The 20,857-nt window shown below is 44.0% G+C and overlaps 1 protein-coding gene across 3 annotated transcripts in view; it reads left to right on the top strand.

The window, feature by feature from the left end:
- Tsp26A (Tetraspanin 26A) overlaps positions 1-20,857 on the top strand; it is a 51,323-nt gene that overhangs the window by 16,702 nt on the left and 13,764 nt on the right. For all 3 annotated transcript variants that reach the window (XM_084588878.1, XM_084588876.1, XM_084588875.1), the window contains 3 exons: positions 4,629-4,727; positions 8,429-8,557; positions 10,482-10,532. In XM_084588878.1, the coding sequence (XP_084445004.1) occupies positions 4,629-4,727; positions 8,429-8,557; positions 10,482-10,532 (279 nt within the window). The remainder of the gene's footprint in view (positions 1-4,628; positions 4,728-8,428; positions 8,558-10,481; positions 10,533-20,857) is intronic.

Here is a 20,857-nt window from a genome sequence, read left to right as displayed (position 1 = left end):
GTGGTAGCTGGCAGCTGACATGGCCAAGCACTACTGGATATAGGGTTGCCTGACATTACGTTCGGCAGGAGCTGCCAACTCGGGTCTCTCCTTTGACATGAGAGGGCGACATCAGGAACAGCCTGCCAGGACACTTACATTCGCGTTACCTAGTTCACGCAGGCAGATTCTTACGAGCAGGTTAAAGCGAGGCTTCGTGGGCTGGCAGCCTACACTATACTACGCATCATATCCTTAAAGATGGGGCTTAAGCGTTCGCCATAATTTTTTGTATTACATGGCCACGCACTGTTTGAAGATGGACTACCATCTGACCAAACATTCCGTGCATCCGCTCCTTACAAGCTTCCTACTGGTTAGTTGCCGAGTGATCATAGCACACACAGCTGGATTTCAAATTATTGAGACCCCATTGCAGAGAGACTGCGCAAAGTCTTACTTCCCAGTTCTAAGCAACAAATGTCCATTCACTAGAGCAACAGCACTACAAATTTTAGGGAAGGGGGTTGCACTCATAGGCAATAAAAGAAAGGAAAATGATAGACAAAGGTTGAAGTCAACTTGCATTCGATCCACTGTGCTTAGATGTGGGGTTTTAATAAGGGGACAAATACTTACTTTTTCTCTACTTATCTGCGGCTGACAGTCGAAGCTGTATGATCGCTATAATTGTGGGTAGCAGCTTTCTTGGCTCTGCAGCATAGGCTAGGAAGGAAAGGGTAGGAGATGGGCTTTTGTTTTTGTCCCGTGGGGAGTGGCCTACTTCAGCACTGTCAACCTTTCTCTCTTTCTCTCTCTTCCTTCGCCCCGTTGTGCTCCTAACATGAATAACAAACAACGCACCTCTCCACGGCATGAGTTCAAAGGCCTCTTCTTCTCTTCACTGCCTAACCTTCACTGTCCGCGAGTATAGTGAAACAGAATGCTCTGCAATCGTGGTGGGCCGTGCTCTGGGGAACAGAACAACACATGCTAACAGAAATTGAGTTCATTACTGCTACAACTATTACATTGGCTAGCAACAAATGGTGCCAAAGAATGGAGGATATTGGACTTGTTAAGATTATTGTCACAGACTTGTTGTAAGCAACATTACGAGTGTTTGGCCGAGTAAGGGTAGGAGAGACACTCCGAAGCGGGGTGGGGGAGTGCATGGGATATGTTTCTTTGAGGCTTCACTCTGCTGACGGAGAGTGGAATGAGAATGAGACCTATTTCTTTAGCACCTGCAACAGCCATGCTGTCCATTGCACTAGCGCTGCTGCCATGCGGGTGCTCTCCCTTGATAAGCAAAATGAAATGTTGAGAGAAAACAAATCCAAAGGGACAGGTCACGGCAATTCCTCTTCATTTTTCTGTGTTTGGCATCTAAATATCCTGGCTGCTGTTTTCTTGAGCGCAGTTCTTTGGCGCCTGTTCCTGCTTTTCGCGGCATCGCCGTTGTCCCTCATAACCAGCTCCTCAGCCGAGCTAAATAAATAAAAAATAAATCCTGTCTCCACCGGGAATCGAAACTCCATAACTTGGATCCCCAGCCGAGCGCTTTAACCAACTGCGCCTCGTCCGGGGTCATGAAATGCACATCATAATTCTCCTTGTCAACTGTGAAGATGATAGTAGCGATGACAATGACGCTGCAATTAGTGATACTGACAGTGAGGACATTAGCAATGATAATGACTGTGCATTTAGTTGATAATGACAATGAGAGCAAATGTAATGCACAATGTGCAGCATTGCTTAGGCTTTCACATTTCTGCAGTGTAAATTTCTACAGTGTAGTGTAGGTTTCGCCTGGGCATGACTTTGTCAGTGCTGTAAAGAGGAACTAGTTGGTATATTGGAAAAATAATGGTACCATAGGATAGAGCGTCAAGGAAAGGTGTGCAACTTGCAAAATGTGTTTTAATTAGGTAATTAATTAGACCCCATAACGATAATAATTAGTTCCAGAAATGGAAAGGTGCATTGTCTGTCACACCTGTTCTGTGGACACCTTAACCGTGCCGTAAAGGAAGGAAGGAAGATGGGAGTGAAAGCAGAAAGAGTGAAAGGGGTGCCGTAGGGGAGGTCTCTGGAGTAATTTCGACCACCTGGGGATCTTTAACGTGCACTGACATCGCACAGCACATGGATGCCTCTTATCACTTCCATCGAAACTTGATTAGAGCCTAAAGTGGTTTACAGGAAAGGAAAGGCCCAGTATCTGTCATTCACGGAAAAGGAACTAGTTGGTATGAAATATGTGTGAAAAATAAAAAGTTGTGGGTTCATGCATGTACATGCATGTCTTGCTCGAATTCTTTGCCTCAGTCTATCGAAAAGCTGAAATGCTGATGAGCTGCACTTTTTCGCATTAGGAAGTAACTTAATCGTCGGAGAAATTTTTTTCCATAGGCCCTGTGAAAAAATTAGGTTGACGCTGAAGCTTTGCTTTAAAAGTAGATGCCATAGCGTCTAACACTGCCTTTTCATTCCATGAGTACGTTTATATTTTTTGTTTGAGTTGGGTTTTTGGGAGCGGAAGGCGCAGTATGCCACTGCTCAGTGGGCACCTACACTTGTCACATGTGCATATGTCTTTGATTAGAACGCCTTTTGCAAACTAGCCTCAAACTTTAAGTTAGATGCTAAATGGGAAGCTGAATGGTATGATACCACCTTGAAAGCTGCACAAAGAATGGTTGTGTCACAGTTTTGATAGGAAATAATTTTTTCTGACAGTTTCTCTTAATTCTGGGTTATGGCGACGCCTTTTCGACCGAGCAAGCTGTATACACTTTGTGTAAAATGTAACGCCATTCTTCTGCTATTGTAATGTTCGTGTGCATGCTTATGAGTGGTTTTAAAATGTGAAATGTGGCTTAAATTTAACTCTTTAGGATGAAAATATTATTTTAAAGTGTCCTCTAGTTAAATCTGGTTATGGCAAACAAATAACAAAGTTGTAAAATAATTTGACGCAGTTGTAACTCTCAGTATAAAATTTCGCCAGAAACTGTAAGAGGCACAATTTAGTCTGTGTAGGGCTGGCAACTAGGACAGATTTAATGCCTTGTGAAGCCACTTGTCATATTTGAAAAGGTTGCAATAAATCAAGCTTCAGATTTTAGTTGGGTAGACTTTCCTGCAGAGCATTGCCACCATGCGGCGGTAGCAGGTGAAACGCTAGCTGGGATGGCTTCTCCGCATTTCTGTGGTGTCCCATTCAAAAAAAAAAAAAAAAAAAAACTAGAATAAAAGCTGTCATTTTCACCATCTCCGTGACAGTTAACATGAGGACAGGTACAGTCAGACTAAGCATTTGTTCTGGGGCTATATCGATGGGTGTAAGAGACATGAACAGGTAGTGACCATCTGCATAGGAACTATTCACGCTACTATACCATCCTTGATTCTGTTAGCAGATATGAATCCTTTGAGAAACGGGCGTCTGGCGGTAGCAGATCTCTCGCCGAACTATCCTTTGTCATATACGGCTTGGATGCAGGAACTGTATCACCACTCACACCTTGATTTTGTTACATTGGCATACCTTCATTCTTTTATTTAACCATCCTTCTCATTCATCATTTCATGCCCCCTTTATGCTCTGGGGCAATGAACACTGCTGATGAAAACGTGTGAGATAGAAGCACAACTTGTATAGTGAGGTGAAGCCTGCCACCTGTCATTGGATCGGGCACAGTTTGATGCATGGCAACTTAATATATATTGCCTCAAAAACTTCAGAACTGTATTTGTTGTTTTTTAACAGCCGCCGGCATGTGGCCTTATCACTCTGATTCTGGATCTCGTATCAGTTCTGTATTCTTTGTTTGTTAATGGTCGATGTTGCGAGAATGAAAACGTGTGAGATAGAAGCACAACTTGTATAGTGAGGTGAAGCCTGCCACCTGTCATTGGATCGGGCACAGTTTGATGCATGGCAACTTAATATATATTGCCTCAAAAACTTCAGAACTGTATTTGTTGTTTTTTAACAGCCGCCGGCATGTGGCCTTATCACTCTGATTCTGGATCTCGTATCAGTTCTGTATTCTTTGTTTGTTAATGGTCGATGTTGCGAGATGCACCTTTATCAGTTTCGTTGTAGTGCAAGATGCACAGAGATCTGTCTCGAAGATTCCGGCCACTCGTGTGTCTTTATAGAATGTTCCAGCTTGGGCTTGTAGCAGTTGCGATGTTATCTAGATTGTTCTGAGCAGCCTTTAAATTGAGCGTTGACGAGTGCGACGGGCATTCTTTGTTCAACGATCGACGAGCACGTTTGTTGCTATCGCCGCCGCCGAGTTGCTTAGTTCTTTTGCGGGCACAAGTCAGCCCAATAAAGAGTTAATTTCAGTACCATCAAGCCTATGTCTTCTTTTGGTGTCAACGGCGTTGTCACCACTACATGACTTTCGGTGGAGGTGCTAGGTGACAATATGTTTTATGCTAACTGCATTCAATATATAAAGTAGTGATTGTGTGTATTAGTTAAAAATATTTAGGAAGAGTTCTACTTAGCTGATCATAATATCTGTGTTCATTAAAGTATTGAGGTTTGACCATACTTGCATTGTTCACACATATGCTTCTAACAGCTGAAAACATGTACTAATTTTTTTTTTTTTTTTTACTTGCAGATCAAATCTCAGGCAACCAACGGCTTCCAAGCTTTTATTGTATTCTACAGAGATGACCCTGATCGTCAGAACTTAATTGACTGGATTCAAGAGCAGTGGGTGAGTTCAGGCATTTCAGGTATATAGTGTTTACTTTTACTAAGAACCTTCATACTAAATGCCATCTTTGTTTGATTTTGGTCCATATAATGTGGAAAAATGAGAGGGCAGTTCTGCTGAACTCGTCAATGCAAACCATTCGTCAAATAATTGATGCAGTTACAATAAACACCTAAAATCTAGGCTGACATTGTATAGTAGATCCTTGTGGCATTTCTTCTGACGTGCATGATGTTGCTATTTGCCACATGAATTTAACCTGCACTTTAAGCCTGTGGCAAAAGCATGCGTGCGATGATGTTAGGTTTTGTGAAAGAAATTCTTTGATTTTTATTGCGAGAGCTGCCGCAGCTGCACTGATATTGTGGATCAGAAAACAGAACTGCAGCAATGCGTGGCCCATCAATACATCATGCCGCAGCGCAATCAACTGTTGGCTAATGCTATGAACATATTAAGAAGGAGAGCAGATGCCCCCTTTTGTCCCTGCAGTCAAATAGGTTGGACTGTTATTTATGTTAATGCAAGGGAGACATCCTACTTTCAAAATTTGCTTGTGTAGGTAGCTATTAAGTGGGCACGTGCACCTGTGGCTATACTGTTCTTTTTGCATTGCAGATATCTAGTGGCATGTAGTTACAATATAACCAATTTAATTTGGAGCTTGCCAGACCGTGTAAAGTATTTGAATTAAGCACGTTTTCGAATTGTCCAAAAATGAAACAAATTGAATGTAAGCGTGAAGCAGTGTTTACCCCTATACAGTAAAACCTCGTTTATCCGGATCTCGATAACTCTGAAATTCGGTTAACTCGGACTTGCTGCGCGGTCCCATCAAAAATGTGTGTAGTTCTATGGTGTTAAAAGCTTGCTAACTCGGAAGCATTTGGTTGCAATCTGGTTAACTCGGACAACCCCGAAAGAGCTCAGCGACCCGAAGGTTCGACAACCCCTTGCCGAGCGACGGAAAAGCTGCGGCGGCCGCGGAGAGTCCGACAAACAGGAACAAGGCGAGCAACGGTGCGGAAAATGTAGTGATAGTGAATAAACGATTGGTGGATAGGTGGTGCTAGTCACCACTTGCTGCAAAGAAAGTGAACACTATCATCATCATCGTCACATTGGGAAGCATCCAGTAATCCACTAAACACTACGAAGGACGACGGGACGGATTTTCTTTTCTGCTTTCTTTGTTTTGTGTCAGTGTCAGCCCACGTTGTGTGCGAACAAGTGCCCGTTGCGTTTGTCATCAGTGCTGGTGTATTATCACTGCCGTCACGCTCCGCGGTTATGGCAGCCGCCACTTCAGCGAAGCAACAGCAGCAGCCGGCGAATGATTTGGAAACTAAGGTGAAGATACTGAAGGAGGTCGACGAAGGTGCTTCTCGGCAAGAGATAATGAAAAAGTATGGAGTGAAAAGGAGCACGTTAAGTGACTACATAAAGAACGAAGCAAAAATTTTGGAAGCATTTGACAGTGGCAAATTTATTGGAGCAAGAAAAAGGCTGAGGACAGCAGCACACCCGGAACTGGAGACAGCACTGCTGCGATGGATCACAGATATGCGTAATGGACAGCTTCCATTGAGCGGGCCGCTGATCTGTCAGCAGGCTGAAAGGTATGCATTCAAAATGAACATCGACTCTTTCAGTGCGTCTGAAGGGTGGTTCGCGCGTTTTAAAGAAAGGCATGGGTTGACCTTTCGAAACGTGTGCGGAGAGAAGGCAGCGGTGGAAGAGCGTTGCACCACCGATTGGAAGACGACCGAGCTTCCCCAATACTTGGCTCGCTACGAACCAGCAGATATCTTCAATGCAGACGAGACAGCCCTTTTCTTCAAGGCCTTGCCGGACAAGACGATCACATTCAAGGGTGACCCATGCGTTGGAGGCAAGAGAAGCAAAGAAAGGGTCACTGTGCTTCTAGCTACAAACTTGTTGGGCACGGAGCGCCTACCACTTCTAGTAATTGGGAAGGCAAAGAAACCGAGGTGCTTCAAAAACATTCGCCGTCTGCCTGTGGACTATAAATCTGACAGAAAGGCCTGGATGAACTCTGATATTTTTCAAGCTTGGATGCAGCAGCTCGACTGGCGCTTCTCTGCCAAAAACCGCAAGGTTTTGTTTGTGGTGGATAACTGCAGCGCACACACTAGTGTGACTGGGCTGTAGTGCATCGAACTCTTATTTCTGCCTCCAAATACGAAGGTTGCTCTGCAGCCATTGGATCAGGGCATCATTCAGCATGACAAAACTAAGTACCGACGACATGTCGTGGAACGGCTGCTGCTCTGCAAAGAGGCAGGTCGAGAATACGACAAACCTCCTCAGCGCGATCCGTATTTTAGTGCATGTGTGGAGCAGCATGTTGGCGGAGGTAATAGTGAACTCCTTCCGACACAGCGGGTTCGTCCACCTTGACGACTTTGATTTACTTCCCGAGGCCACCCCAGAAGGCACTGAAAGAATGGACGACGAAGTGAATGAGAGCCGGTTGGAGTTTCTCCTTCCTCCCGATGTCCAGCTTGCTGACCACGTTGCAATAGATGATGGTGTTGCTGTTTCTGACATGCTAACTGACGATGATATCATATCCGAAGTGCTTGACGGCGATGAAAATGACTGTTCTGATGATGACTGTCACGACCAGCCGTCGCAGTGTTGTACAGTGCAGGAGGCCGCTGATGCCCTCGCTGTACTCGAGGAATTCTGTGTCACAGCTCGTGACAGTGAGCGTGCGCTCCATCACTTGATGGGGTTAAAGAAAATAGTTTTAGCACAGATTCCGGCGACGAAGCAGACCAAAATAACGCAATTTTTTGTGTGAAATAAAGGTATGTGTATGCTCAGGGCATTTTTCAGTTTTCATGGTAAATTCGATAATCCGGAATTCGGTTAACTCTGACATTTTTGCCGGTCCCTTACGATCCGGATTAACGAGATTTTACTGTAGCACTCATATATATAGTAATATAGGCACTGCCTCTACATTCAGCAGAGTTATGTTTGACATTTAATTTTAACAGTGAACTCCTACAGCGGGAGTTTGTTTGCACTCATGGTCTCTTGAAATGCATTCACATAGACGCCTGCAGGTCATAATTCTCTCTTGACGTAACTCAGATAATGGCAAAGGCTTTAGCTTGTGCCTTTCTACCCTCGTATTCTCAGTGGGCACATGAGGGTGGTGGCCAAGGTCCAATGCATCAGGTTAGCAGCTTGGCACAGCTCTAGCTGTACTGGCAGCTGTCAGTCGAAAAGGAGCAACGAGAAGAGTGTGTGTGCGGCGGTATGTCCAGGCAGTCTGCAGTTGGCGCAGTGTACTTTTTATTGGCTGATTGCAACACATAGCATGCACGAAATAGAAACTGTACTTTGTTGGCACTAAGACGGTCAATTGCACCTGTAGTCTGGAACTGGTGATCCCTTTGGCTGTCCGGACTTCACTGCACCTTGCGCTGAGTCTTGCACAAAATCTGAGAGGCTGTGGTCGAGTAATGTTTTTTGATGTGGTTACAAATTTGCACAGTATTTTCTGCTAGGGTGAAAAATGCTGTTTGGATCACATTGGGCAATTAATGTTGTTGTGTAGTAATTCCTTGTAAGTGCACTGCGTCATATTATAATTCACTGAGCTATGCTGCAGGAATGTTTAATATTTTACTGACTTTTGTTCTTTTATTTTCATTCCTTGCTATCAGCTCGGCTGCTGTGGTATTGAGGGCCCCAAAGACTGGGACATGAACATCTACTTCAACTGCTCGAGTGTGGAAGTGGGCAGCCGTGAGGCTTGCGGTGTCCCCTTTTCTTGCTGCAAGAGACAACCCAACGTAAGTGCACTCTTTCACCACAGTTGCCATCATTGATGTCTTGGCAGCTGCGGAGACCCCAGCACAGCATGCTATGTCCTGGACGTTATTGCAATACTGAAGAATGGCCGATTGTAGCTGGGTACATGAGTTAGCGGGGTAGCAGTGAATGTGAGAGGTCAGCTGCAGTGTGCGTGTATTAAAGGGAAGCTGAAATGGTTTTCAAATTGCATGAAGTTCAGTGGTTGGAAAGAAGGGGCTTTGTTAATCATGTGTCTCAATTTTTCTGAATTCTGCTGATACGAAAAGTTGAAATCACTTGTTAAAAACGCGCCATGGTCACGCCCTCGTCGCTGCCAAGAGCGGCGGGGGCGGGGTGCTGAACTGGGGAACAGGCTGATGCGTCTGCATTGGAGCGCTGGCTGGCTGGCTAGGCCAGCCGCGGGATTTGCACGCTTGCTCCGCTCCATCTCACGCTTTGGTGATTGATGCATCAGCTCAGTCTGCTGCTGGTGCCATTTGTTTGCTTAAATTCAGACATTCTGTACTAAAGGTTCCGCGTTTCAAAGATTCCACGAGGTCGACCAGCAGGCACGCAGCTATTTCGGAGCATTGCGCCCCGTATTTCGACGTTCTTGAACCAATGCGCCTCTTTTGCTCGCTGGTAAAATAAACGTTCGATGTTCGAAAAGTATTTTCCTCGTGGAACAAGCATTCTGTGTGAGTGTGTGAAGCGACTAGTGGCTTTCATCATGGCTTTCGGTTGCACGCACATTGGTGGTCTAGGCACATGGTGCTTCATAGTTTCCTAGAGGATAAGAAAAATGTCTTGCCTTTGAAATCAGCTGTGTTCTGCACTGATGATTTTCGTGCCAATGATGATCACTGAATCTTGGCAGGGACTGCGGCCACATGGGATTTCAATTAAATAAGTGCAACTGAAGTCCGGTGCTGTTGTCATTGTTCTCACACCCAATTAAGCTAATGCTCTTGTTTCACGGCTCGCTTTGTAGTCTCGGATCACTGTTGTTACACAGTTTGTTGCCGTTTTCAGTTAAGTGGGTTTTCGTGGTCTCTCCTCTAAACTTGCCTCCAAACCTGCTCCACAACCCAGTCAAACTAGTTTCGCCGAGGCTTGTGGAAAGGTCTATAGCATTGAATCTGTGCTTGAAATCTGTGAATCTTTGTGGCTGAAATTATTCTGAAGCCTTTTATTGCATGTCATTTTCGGACATTAAATTCTGTGTACCGTATGACGTACTTTTGCTTCCAACATACGAAAGTTTCAGAAAGTGAATGGATTTTTCATTTTTCTCCATGGGGATGTTAATTTATTTGTTATAAATGCATATGATAATCTTTTCACTGAGGGACCATTATGGCTGCACACAGAACAATTCATTGAAATATTGTACCTTATGGCGTGGGCCGCCGTAATGGCTCAATGACTCAACTGCTGACCCTGTGGATGTGGGTTTAATCCTTGCCACAATGCTATCGTTTCGATGAAGGTGAAATTCGAGGGGTCTGTGCACTTTGGGGTGTCAGCGCACATTAAAGAACCCTAGCAGGTTGAAACTACTGGAGCCCTCCACTCCTGCGGCCCTCATAGCTGATGTCACTTTGGGACCTCAAACCATATTATACATTTTATGGCAAGATGTGCACAGATGATTGTTCACAAGTGAATAGCCTTGCTAGACGCTGGCTTGCAGGCTGGTTGTGCTGGCCCTTCTGCTGATGTGCTTTGTACATAATTTACATAACTGAAGCTTTGTCAGAAGTGGAGGTGCCGTGCACAATTTAAAAACAGTGGTCTGCACTACAGTTAACACATATCCCCCCCCCCACTCTTTTTGACTTGTTTGTTATTTTAACTAATAATCCCATCATCCCTCACCTATTCCTCACTTATGTATTAAAGTTAAAACTGCTTAATTTCCAGGAGCTTATAAAGAACAAGCAGTGTGGCTATGATGTACGAAAGGCTGAATATGTAAGTAGCACTTCCTTTTTTTTTTTGGTTTCTGTGAAAGGATGAAATTGTTAAACTTGATACCTTTAAAGGGACGGTTAGCTGTCAGGGTTGGGTTTCCGTGACACATCAGTGGCACGAAGAGATCTCTTCAGAGGTCAGAGACAGTTAAAAAAAAACCCATGGCATATTATGGTTGAAACCAGTGCGGTATTTGGCGGTTTTGTCAATAATTTATACTGTATGTGTTCGAATGTAATCCAGCTAAGACTGTAATGCACAGGATGACTTTGTGGGTGCGAAATGAGTGGAAAAAAAAAAACAACGAAAATTTGATCTGAAGACTGAAGCTACAGTATCTGGAAAGCTCAGTACAAGTTTATAAAGGAGGTACATTGAAATACTTGCCCCTTTGCTTCCAGTAGAGCCAAGGCCTGTATGCGTGGCACATTGACCATGCATCTAGAGGCCTCCTCATAAAAATTAAATTTCTCCCATTTGCTCAGCCATGTGGCGAGTCATGCTTTCTGAACATGAGTGGCTGTTCTCAGCAGAATTTAGATGAGTGGTTGTCTTATGTGTGAAGCTGTTGGAAAATTGTGCTGTAGCATATGTGCTCAGTGTCCCTGAAAAGTACTTTGGATACTAAATCCAAGGAAAGCAGAGAGTGCATTTTGGCAGGCAGTAGCACTGCTAAGCTTTCCGGGCACTAGCAGCAGATTACCACCATTAATTACCATGCTACGTTGATGGTACTCTGGATGACACAGGAGTGTGCCAAACTCATGCAGAATAAGCAGAATGAAATGGAGGCTTAAGTCGTGCATATTCTAACGAGTCTTCTTTTAATGTGTTCAATACTTGGTACGCTAGTGCGTCATCTTAGTTGCGCTTTTAACAGATTCGTTGCTGCTTTGGCATGCAATGTACAGCCTCGTCCACTTCTAGCTATAACACCGTCACTATTTTCAAAGCGCCATTGCGTCCGAAACGGCCACGTAATAAAGCTTAGTGGCAGGTCATGAGAAGCACCACCCCATGACCCTTCTGTGTTTGTGTCGCTTTGATGCGATGTGAGCCTGAGTCAGACGTATTGTTGCTTTTAAAACTGTGCCCGTGTTATAGCTAGAAGTTGATGACCCTGTACCGTGCCAGTCGCTTTGGTTGGTATCCTTGGCTCTGAGCTTCCTCTGATTAAACCTATGTGGTATTTTACCTTCCTTCTTCCCCCCCCCCCCATAAAGTTCGGATAGACTTGTGCGGCACATCAACTAGTATGCGAGCAAATAAGGCGTGGTGTATGTTTGTTTTTGCTCGCATTTGATTGTAATGTGAGAGGTTTTTCACTTCTATTTTCGGCAATAAACTTGCGTTATATTAGAGTAAAAATGGTGCTTTAAATCAGGTGAAAGTGAGGCCATATTGAACGCAGTGCCGTGCTATTTTCAAACTTTGTCTCTGCTGGTAGTTTAATCACTTACCTGTGTTGGTTTACTATGTTTTACTTGTAGACCTGAGCAGAAGGTTATTTTTTTTTGGGACAAACTTCAGGATTCCAAAATGAGTGCAGACACCTAGTTTTTAGTTGCGTGTTTTATTCGTTGTAACCACACGTAAGACATTACTCTCCACAGATAACCCACATGCCTTTTGTCTATGACCACTAAATAATTTGTTAAGAAGCAGCAAATACAACGCAGTTTTTTTCTCTCATGTGACCTAGACTTTGATGTCATAGCCAACACTTGGCTGTTGAAAGCAAAACTTTTACAGATGAGGAAAAAAACTTCCATTACATTTTATCCCAGACGCGTCGAATTCCAAAGAGATCACGAAATAGTTCTCTATGTCGATAATTTGATGCATAGAACATGTCAACAGGTGAGCTTCTGTGTAACCCAGAAGCATGAATATGGTGCAGTGATGTGCTGCCCGCGGCATACTGGTAGTGCACCGCTCACTGCAGGTGCGGCGACCTGCGAGGCATTTATTTATTTATTCAGATACCTCACAGGCTCCGACTGGAGTAAAGCAAGTAGAAGATGGTTATTTTAACATAGTTATTTTCAAATCGTTATTGTTATACAATGGCAAAGAACCAACAAGAAAAGAACAAAATTGAAAAGCAGCCCCGCTTACCGGTAACGTAAGTTGTCACACATCGCTGCACTTATGGGATGGCGAAAGCTCACTGCTCTGTTGTTCTCAAAAAGTCGAATCTTGACCTCCAAGGCGCTCACAGAGTTCACTGGGGCTTCAATTTCACCCAAGTGGCTGTTGCCCTGGTTAGACCTAGCTGGTGTCAGGTGACTGCCTTCGGCTGCCGTTTTCCGTCTGTCAGGCTTGCGACGGCATCCCCAGTATGCTTTCTTCGTGCGAGCTTTCCGGGCTCTAAAATCACGCTGCTTCAGTTCGTCGTTCATTTCTAACAAATTAAAAAAACAGGCTGGAGAGATCGATATGTATGGTGCACAATGCGAAAGCAGACGGTAGCGAGAGGTAGGCTTGCCACAGTTGCGCATCAGTCTTGACCAATGGCAGCTACACTAGAGCACCATGTGATTTAAAGGGCCACTAGAAGCGCTCGAAATAGGTGCTGAAAACTCATTTTTTTTATTATATTGAGTCGAAATACGGAACTGCGGAAGGTGCTGTCTGTGAGAAGGATTACTCTACCTCCCCGAGCAAACGGCAATGGTGGGCGTGCTTCGCGGCAGACACTCGCAACTTGACGAAGTCTGCGGAAAGTAAGTTTCTCAAGCCACTGGCTCAATAAAATGGGCTTTTTACTAACTTTGCGTTTGAATTTTGCCTTGACTTTTTGGGGAATTGTAGCTGAATGTCCAAGGATAATTTTGGTCAGAAACTCAAAACTGAAAAATTTCGTGAAAAACTCGCTTTTTCGACGCGCATCTCCCTTTAACCCTTTCGCTGTCGGGTGTTTCTGGTCGTGACGCACCCCCAGTGTCTGCTTGGTTTCAGGGAATGATCATGGTGATTTATGTTTGATTATGATTGTTATACAACTAACATAGTCAACGGAATATGCATTTTTCAGTGTTCTGCAGGTGTTGTTAATTAACATCATCATCATTGTCAGCCTGATTATAAATTAGATAAATGAGGATAATTTAAGAAAAAAACTGTTCACTACTTCTTGAGAGATCGAATCCAAGCTTGACTCGTATTTATAATCAAAAGAGGCATCGCTTTAGTCCGCAGCGGTCCCGCGCGGTCAGCCTTCCGAAAGTAACCGCGCGCACGGAGGGCGCACTTTCGGTGGCCCGCACAATGGAGATAAATGTCATGTTGTGAATTCGAGACCACAGAGGGAGGTGGAACGAGGTTAAAACAACCTCCTTTGCTTCTCTGCTAGCCACAAGCAAGGGCGCGGCAAGAGAGAGTGAAAGCAGCGATGAGTCACATGTCAACCTATTGGAGAGGCAACAACGTGACGCAGCAGACATGCCAACAGAATAAAAATAAAAACCTGCAAACCTTGCATGATCTTCTCTTAGCGCGATAGAGTAGCGCGCGCGAAGCGACCGCGCCCCCCAGCAAAGAAGGTGGCGGGGGTGGGTGCGGTCGCTCCATACTCTTCAGTATGTATGTGCCAACACAATGTGGGGCGAAAATATGAATTTGTAGAAAGATTTGACCGATGGCGTAGCCTGTCCAAGGGCGCCAGCTTCGCTCCTGGTGCGAAGTTTTGAATGCATGATAGAGAATGTACCGGTATGTAGGTGACACTGTGGGGAGAAAGCACAAAAGCATACCGGTACTTTTGTGACAGCGAAGGGGTTAAGGGACATTTGCCATGATGCGCACCAGTTATTAATGCAGTGTAGATTTTTTTAAAGAGTGATGTGATCATTAACAGAGCGTATTTTGTGATAAATAACGCAATCGTCGGCAAACATTTTGAGTATTGAGGTGATGCTTGACGGTAGGTCATTGATTAAAATCAGAAACTTTAATGGGCCTATTATGCTACCTTGTGGTACGCCTGATGTTACATCAATTAGAGGGGATAAATGGTTATCAACAGAAGTGAATTGTTTACGAAATGATAAAAAGTTTCTTATCTAAGAAATTGTTAGTGAATCAAGGCGCAAGGATGAGAGTTTCTTGATTAAACAGCAGTGTGGAACGCGGTTGAAGGGTTTAGCATAGTCGAGGAATATACATTCGATTTGAAGATTTTCGGCCGTATCATGAAGCAGCTCATTAGTAAGCTCGAGTAGTAGTGCCTCACATAATAATCCTTTTCTGAACCCATGTTGTTGTGAATAGAACAAACTTTTGCCTTCTAAATGTAGTGCTGTGTTAGATGCAATGATGCGCTCGAGAAGTTTGCAAGATATACATGTCAGTGATATTGGGCGATAATTAGCAACGTTAGTCGGTCACCGGATTTGAAAATTGGAATAACTTTTCCAATTTTCCACTCTTATGTTGTCTCTCCCTGTCGAAAGCGATTGCCGAAATATGAGTGAGTATGACGTTGGAATGAGCCACGGTATATTTCAAATTTTTTTAATCCCATCAACACCGCATGAAGTAGTTAATTTTAGATCAATGTTGCAACGCCATCAACAGTTACGTCTATTGGGCTCATGTAGTCATAGTCATATTCAGGTGCCGATGGAATATTGGAAGAATCTTCCTTCATGAACATATTGGCGAAAAAGTTATGGAAAGTCCGAGGGCGTTTGGCTTGAGCAATGGGATCTCCTGCCTCATTGATCAGCGTAAAGTCTGAAGAAGTTTCGGAAGGTGATAATGTTCTCCAAAATTTTTTTGGATTGTGCTTAAGGAGAATTGCAAATGTGAGCCATGAACTTATGCCTAGCTTTCCGTATGTCCGTGCAGTATTCTTTATCAGCATTTTTGTTTTTTTCATGATGCGAATGTTATCAGCCGTTTGGCTGTTTTGAACCGTTTTTTTTTTTTTCATTAGCGTACAAAGATTCTTGTGGTAATACGGCTTAGACGAGCTAGCACAGAAACATATGCGGGGTATATAGGTGTTCATTAACTGCGTGAGTTTATCTTTGAACTGACGCCAGTTTTCGCTAACAGATTGATTAGGAAAGAATTGCAGAATGTTTGTAAGCCGAGGTTAATGGCATCGTAGTTTGCTCTGTGAAGATGTATTTCTGAGAGGGGCTGCGTTGGGGTGACAGCATTTTTAGAGTGAAACTGAGTAGTTTGTGATGACTGAAACCATCCGCGAGGGAGATCGGGCTTACATTGTCTGGAGCCAATGTGAAAGCAAGGTCTAATATGTTAAGGCTGCGCGTAGGTTTAGAAACAAGTTGAGTTAAAGAAAAGTCTAATGTTCAATGAAATTAACAGTCCTGTGTTGATGCAATTAAGGTATTCCAGTTGATATTCAGGTAATTAAAATCACCTAATAAGTAAATGCCGGCCTTTGGGACATTGCTTCTTTATCTGAGACATGATGGAAAAAAAAACAGCGCAACAGACGTGGACGGAGGTGAAGAACAAACAGGACTGGCGCTGAACAGGACTCGCCCAGATGTCTCTTCTGTTAGTTTATCTGAGAGGCCAGCATACAGATTGACATTGCTTCTTTATCTGAGAGGCCAGCATACAGATTTGTTACGAAGGTTTCTGAGCTACCTGGTGGTCGATAACATATACCAAGAAGAGACTTAAGAGATGAGGATGTGATGCAAAGCCATAAAATTTCTAGAGGGGACGAAATGTTGACACGAAAGGAAGGAATGCATTTTTTTCTTATGGCAGTCATTACGCCATTACCTTTTTTATTAGGTCTGTCATTCTTGTAAATGACAATCGCATGAATCGGGTAAGATTTCGTCGTTAGTTATATGCACATGTGTGTGCTTTAGCATGCCGGGGGCCACTCCGCACGAGGCATCGAAGAGGGGGCATACCTTCATGTGCCCTTCCGTGGGGCGCACGCCCAATATTTAGAAAGAACATATTGGAGTGTCGAAGCCGGCGCCATGTGGCACAACTGCTGTTGGAGGTGGGGCTCGGATCAAAGCTTTAGTGGATGGTGCTTTTGGGAAAGCTGTCGCCGATCGTAAATGGTCTAGTTCAGTTACTAGAGCAGAGCGCTATAAATGCAATAATAACTTAATTAAAACTAGGCTAAGTTTATTTCTGTGTCGCCTTAGCGACGAGGCCAGCAGTGTCAGAGCCACACAAGCCTTCGGTCAGGTAGGCTGTGCACTGAACGCTGGTTTCCCTAGATGACAACAATGTCATTTTATAAACAAGCAAACAAGTACGCCAGACCGATGACCATTTTCAAGTGGGCTTGACATAGTTTTTATCGCTTGGTTTTATGGCAGAAACGTTGCCAGCAAGGTCCCAAGGCCGCTTTGCTGACCAGTTTCCTTGTGCGAAAAGTAATAGTGGAGGTTTCATTAAGAGAAGTGGGCCTTGCAGGGCATGGCGTGCAGTTTGATAGAAAGTTGTGCTGAACAAGAGTTCGATAAACACTAACAACACTGCTTTTTGCATGGGATATTCGAAAGAATATTCAGACAGTTCGAAAAAAGCAATAATTATAAATATATATATATGTTACTAATCGATCCTGAATAGATTGTGTAATTATTATTTAGCAGTTGTCGTCAAATAGCGTGGGGTGATCTGTGTACAGTAATGTCTTGCACATCATTAATAAAAAAGGAATGCAACCAAAATTTGGTGTCTAGTTTCCAGCTATTTACCCCTACTTGCATGCTTTAACCCTGCCTTTTTGTAGTCTTTTAATGCCTTAAGGCAGGCTTCCATTGTGCTAACAATAGTGCTGCCATTGGCATTGCTGCTGCAGCTCTGAATATTTGTGATATGTATTGCCAGTCTTATTTTATTGGTGGTTTTTAAAACCACATTAGAGCTTTAATCTGTAGCTCTGAAAACGCCAATGCGTCTTGAGTCTCTGGACTTGCATATGCTGATTGCAAGAAGGAAAGCAGTATTTTCATATTGAAAAATTACTTTTAAATTTTTCTGCCATGGTTCTTAGCCAGCAGTTAGGTGTACATTTTTTTCAGGCAAGGGGCAGTGGATTGGCTCTCTAAGCTTCGTATATAAGGTCCGTTCGATTCACCCTGCACGATCTACACTAGTTCATGCAGTGTACAGCAAATTCCATGCCAGTGCTACTTATGCAGCGCCAATTCAGATGTACAGGCATACAGCAACACTGGCTCCAAATAGACACAAATGCTGAAGTGCAGAAGTCATGCAAGCCTTCTGCTTTGTTTGCAACGTGCGCATGCTTGTCACACCTGTCATTGTTTGCCATGTGTTCTCAGAGCTACGGAGGAAAAGAAAATGGACCGCGACCTGTTGTCAACGGTTATACAAACAGCTATGGAGCTTGTACACACCGAATCTGTGCATAGCGCTTGATAACAAAGAGTTTTGTTCCTGCACCATCGTTCAGGCTCAGGAGAGCGGCTTCGGGGCGCGTTACTCTGCAGTGGCGTGGACGTTTGGCAATTAGCCGAGATTGTGTCATCGCTCAACACCGTCAATATGATTGTGCCGTCTGTGCGAGAGTATAAATATTGATATTTTGGGAGCCACTGCTAAATAAAGCAGGATGAATAAAATCTGGGTCATAGCTTCGAATACAACTTGTCAAAGGTCGAAGGAGAAGAGGTGACGCACACACGGTGGATAAAGACAACATATTTAAAAATGTTGGATAGCAAACATGCCAAGCTATCGAACTACGAAATTGGTTAGCACCAAGCTCATTTAAGGCCAGAATACATGGAGCGTTTTTGCCGCGTCAAGCCGGTGTTTACGCCCGGCGGCGCGCACTCAACGCCCGGCGTCGGAAAAAACGCGCGTCGCCGGCGATCTGGCCTTGCCAGATATTTGACGCGCGGGCGGCGCGGCGTCCTCTCGAACCGGAAGGTACTGCCGACGCGAGCCAATAGGAGCGCGGAAAGCTGGCATTTCCGGTTTGAGTGGCCGCTGTCAACATGGCCGCCATGGCTGACGAGGTGTGCGGCAGTTTGACCGCAGAAATGTGATTATCGTAAAAATATACGCTTCATCAAGCACGGAATGTCGCTTTTTTGTGAGTATACGACCTACTCTCGGATCGTAATGTATTTGTTTTCTCCCTGAAGCGAAATTTGTAAAAAAAAAAAAGAACCATGCCGCTGGTATCCGAGCGGGCATTCCGAGGTATCTTCGTTCATTCGAGCAAGCCAAATCCTTGTGCAACCTGTGCACGCTTTCTGCTTTTAGCACAGTAGCGTTGGAATGCGCCCTTTCGCGATTTTAACACAGGGGACTGCGTCGCTTCTCTCATGTACCTCGCTCTGCGGTGATTTCCGCTCGCTGACGTATTTGCTTTCGCTACTTTTGCATCGAGTCATCCGCGGCGGCGCTCGCGCCGCTTCGTCGTTCCATGTATCTCGAGCTGGGCGTCGTGACGGCGCGGCAGTTTTCGACGCGCAAAAATCATGGAAAAAAAACGCCGCATGTATTCCGGCCTTTACGGGGAACAAGAAAAAAATAAAGCGAGAAGCAAACTAGATGAGTAAAAGAAGCAAAAAAAAAAAAAAAACAAGTACCATGCAAGCACGACGTTAGCGCATAAAGAAACACATGCAAGTGTTCTTTTTTTGTTGACCGAGCGAAGCCTTACCTGTTGTAGGTTACATATATCCATCCTCTGAGCCCAGTTGTTGGCTGTTTTCACCAACGATAGACGTTAATAATGTGCTTATGCCGTTGACAATGCCAAACACGCTGCCGTCGTTTGAAGCTGACATAGGGAAAGTCGAAGTCTCGCGCGCCTCTCGCTCTTGTCTGTTACAGCACTGGCTGGACGCAAGCGGCACTGTCAGTCAAAAGAGTAGAGTTTTTCTCTGCTAGGTCTGCATGACATCTACAATTGTGTGAAAAGAATGGCATCGTGTAGCGAGCGCTAAGCTAAACTCGTGAAACGAATGGCGAAGGGCTTCACGAAGAGAACTAGCATAGGCAGCGTAGAAGAATCAAACGGACCGATAATTCTAAAAAGAAATGCTTCCATTTCGTTGTTTCATTCTGTCATTTCATCATTTCATTCTTTTTGACAAATTGGCTACGCAATAGATTATATATATTATTACATATATGCCCTGCGTCGCTGACAGAAGGAAGACAAAGCTGTAGCAATGGAAGTTAGTGCTAAGAGAAGGTTGGCGCTTGCCAGAACATTCACACAAGTCCCCTTGTGTTTCTTGAGCTAGCCTTCTTACCACGTATCAGTATGTTGCCTTTCATAGTTTTAGAAACTAACATTTGCTTTCATATAATCTGATCATTTATTGTCGCTCACTTGGGAATGAAAATTTTCAGAAATGGAAAGGCACAGTAACTGCTCGAGGCTATACCTAAGTTGAGGCCTGTTGATCTGAACAAGGTCAGAAATGGCGAAATCTAATGTATTGTAGAGTAGTAACAGCTGTAAGTGGCGCTGGTGAATGTGTGGAATGCACTTATATTTGTTTATTTCGAAGAAAATTGTGTAGTGCTTCCTTATAGTTGAAGGTACTTTTTGTGTTCAGAATCGAGTCGAGGACAGAACAGCACTGTCCACACCGGCACGAATTGTTTCCGTGTTGGTTAATGTATTGGTATTGTGTGTTTTGCAGCTGTTTGAAAGCAGGTATATATGCTCATTTTAGGTTTGCGGCTGAAGACTCTAGCAGTGTTAAGAACCTCAAGGCAGCATTACGCCTAGTTGCTTTTCTTTATTTACTCATTTGTGATGAGAGGTAACCAACCACACATGGCTGTTAAACTGGTATTTTTATAAGTGTGCTGTGCTTGTCTTCTTATTGAGGTGTTGTACTTGGTATGGTTTTTTTTATAAGTGCGCTGTGCTTGTCTTTTTTTTGAAGTGTTGTACTTGGTTAGAAGAAAATGTGCTATTGTCTGCGTGCTGGTGGAATGAAGTGGCCTCAGTTCCTTTTGGATGATGGTGGGGGATTAGATAATTGTTTTTTAGTGTTGTGGCAGTACATGGTTTCTTTCGGAACAAATGAGCTTATATTCATATGTTCCTCTTTCTTTTGGCACAGGTAGTGTTAACAGTGCCTCTTGTCACTTCTTGTACCTATATGGGTGTGCATATGGGCTATAAGCACATATACTGTGGCCCGAAAACAAGCCTTATAGAACAGTGCATGCATACTGTTGATCAAGCAGCTCTTTGACTATGCAGATTGAGGTTTTCCCTGTGATCCCAGTGCCACTTGCTTTCTTGGCAAGTAAAGTCAGCATTAAAGAGTTTCTGTTTTGCTGCTGACAGCTGGCACTCCTTACCCTAA

Source organism: Amblyomma maculatum, chromosome 1, assembly GCF_055883805.1.
Source record: "Amblyomma maculatum isolate TAMU_Amacu chromosome 1, ASM5588380v1, whole genome shotgun sequence".
In the NCBI taxonomy this organism is placed as follows: Eukaryota; Metazoa; Arthropoda; class Arachnida; order Ixodida; family Ixodidae; genus Amblyomma; species Amblyomma maculatum.
This window is presented reverse-complemented; position numbering and strand designations above follow the sequence as displayed.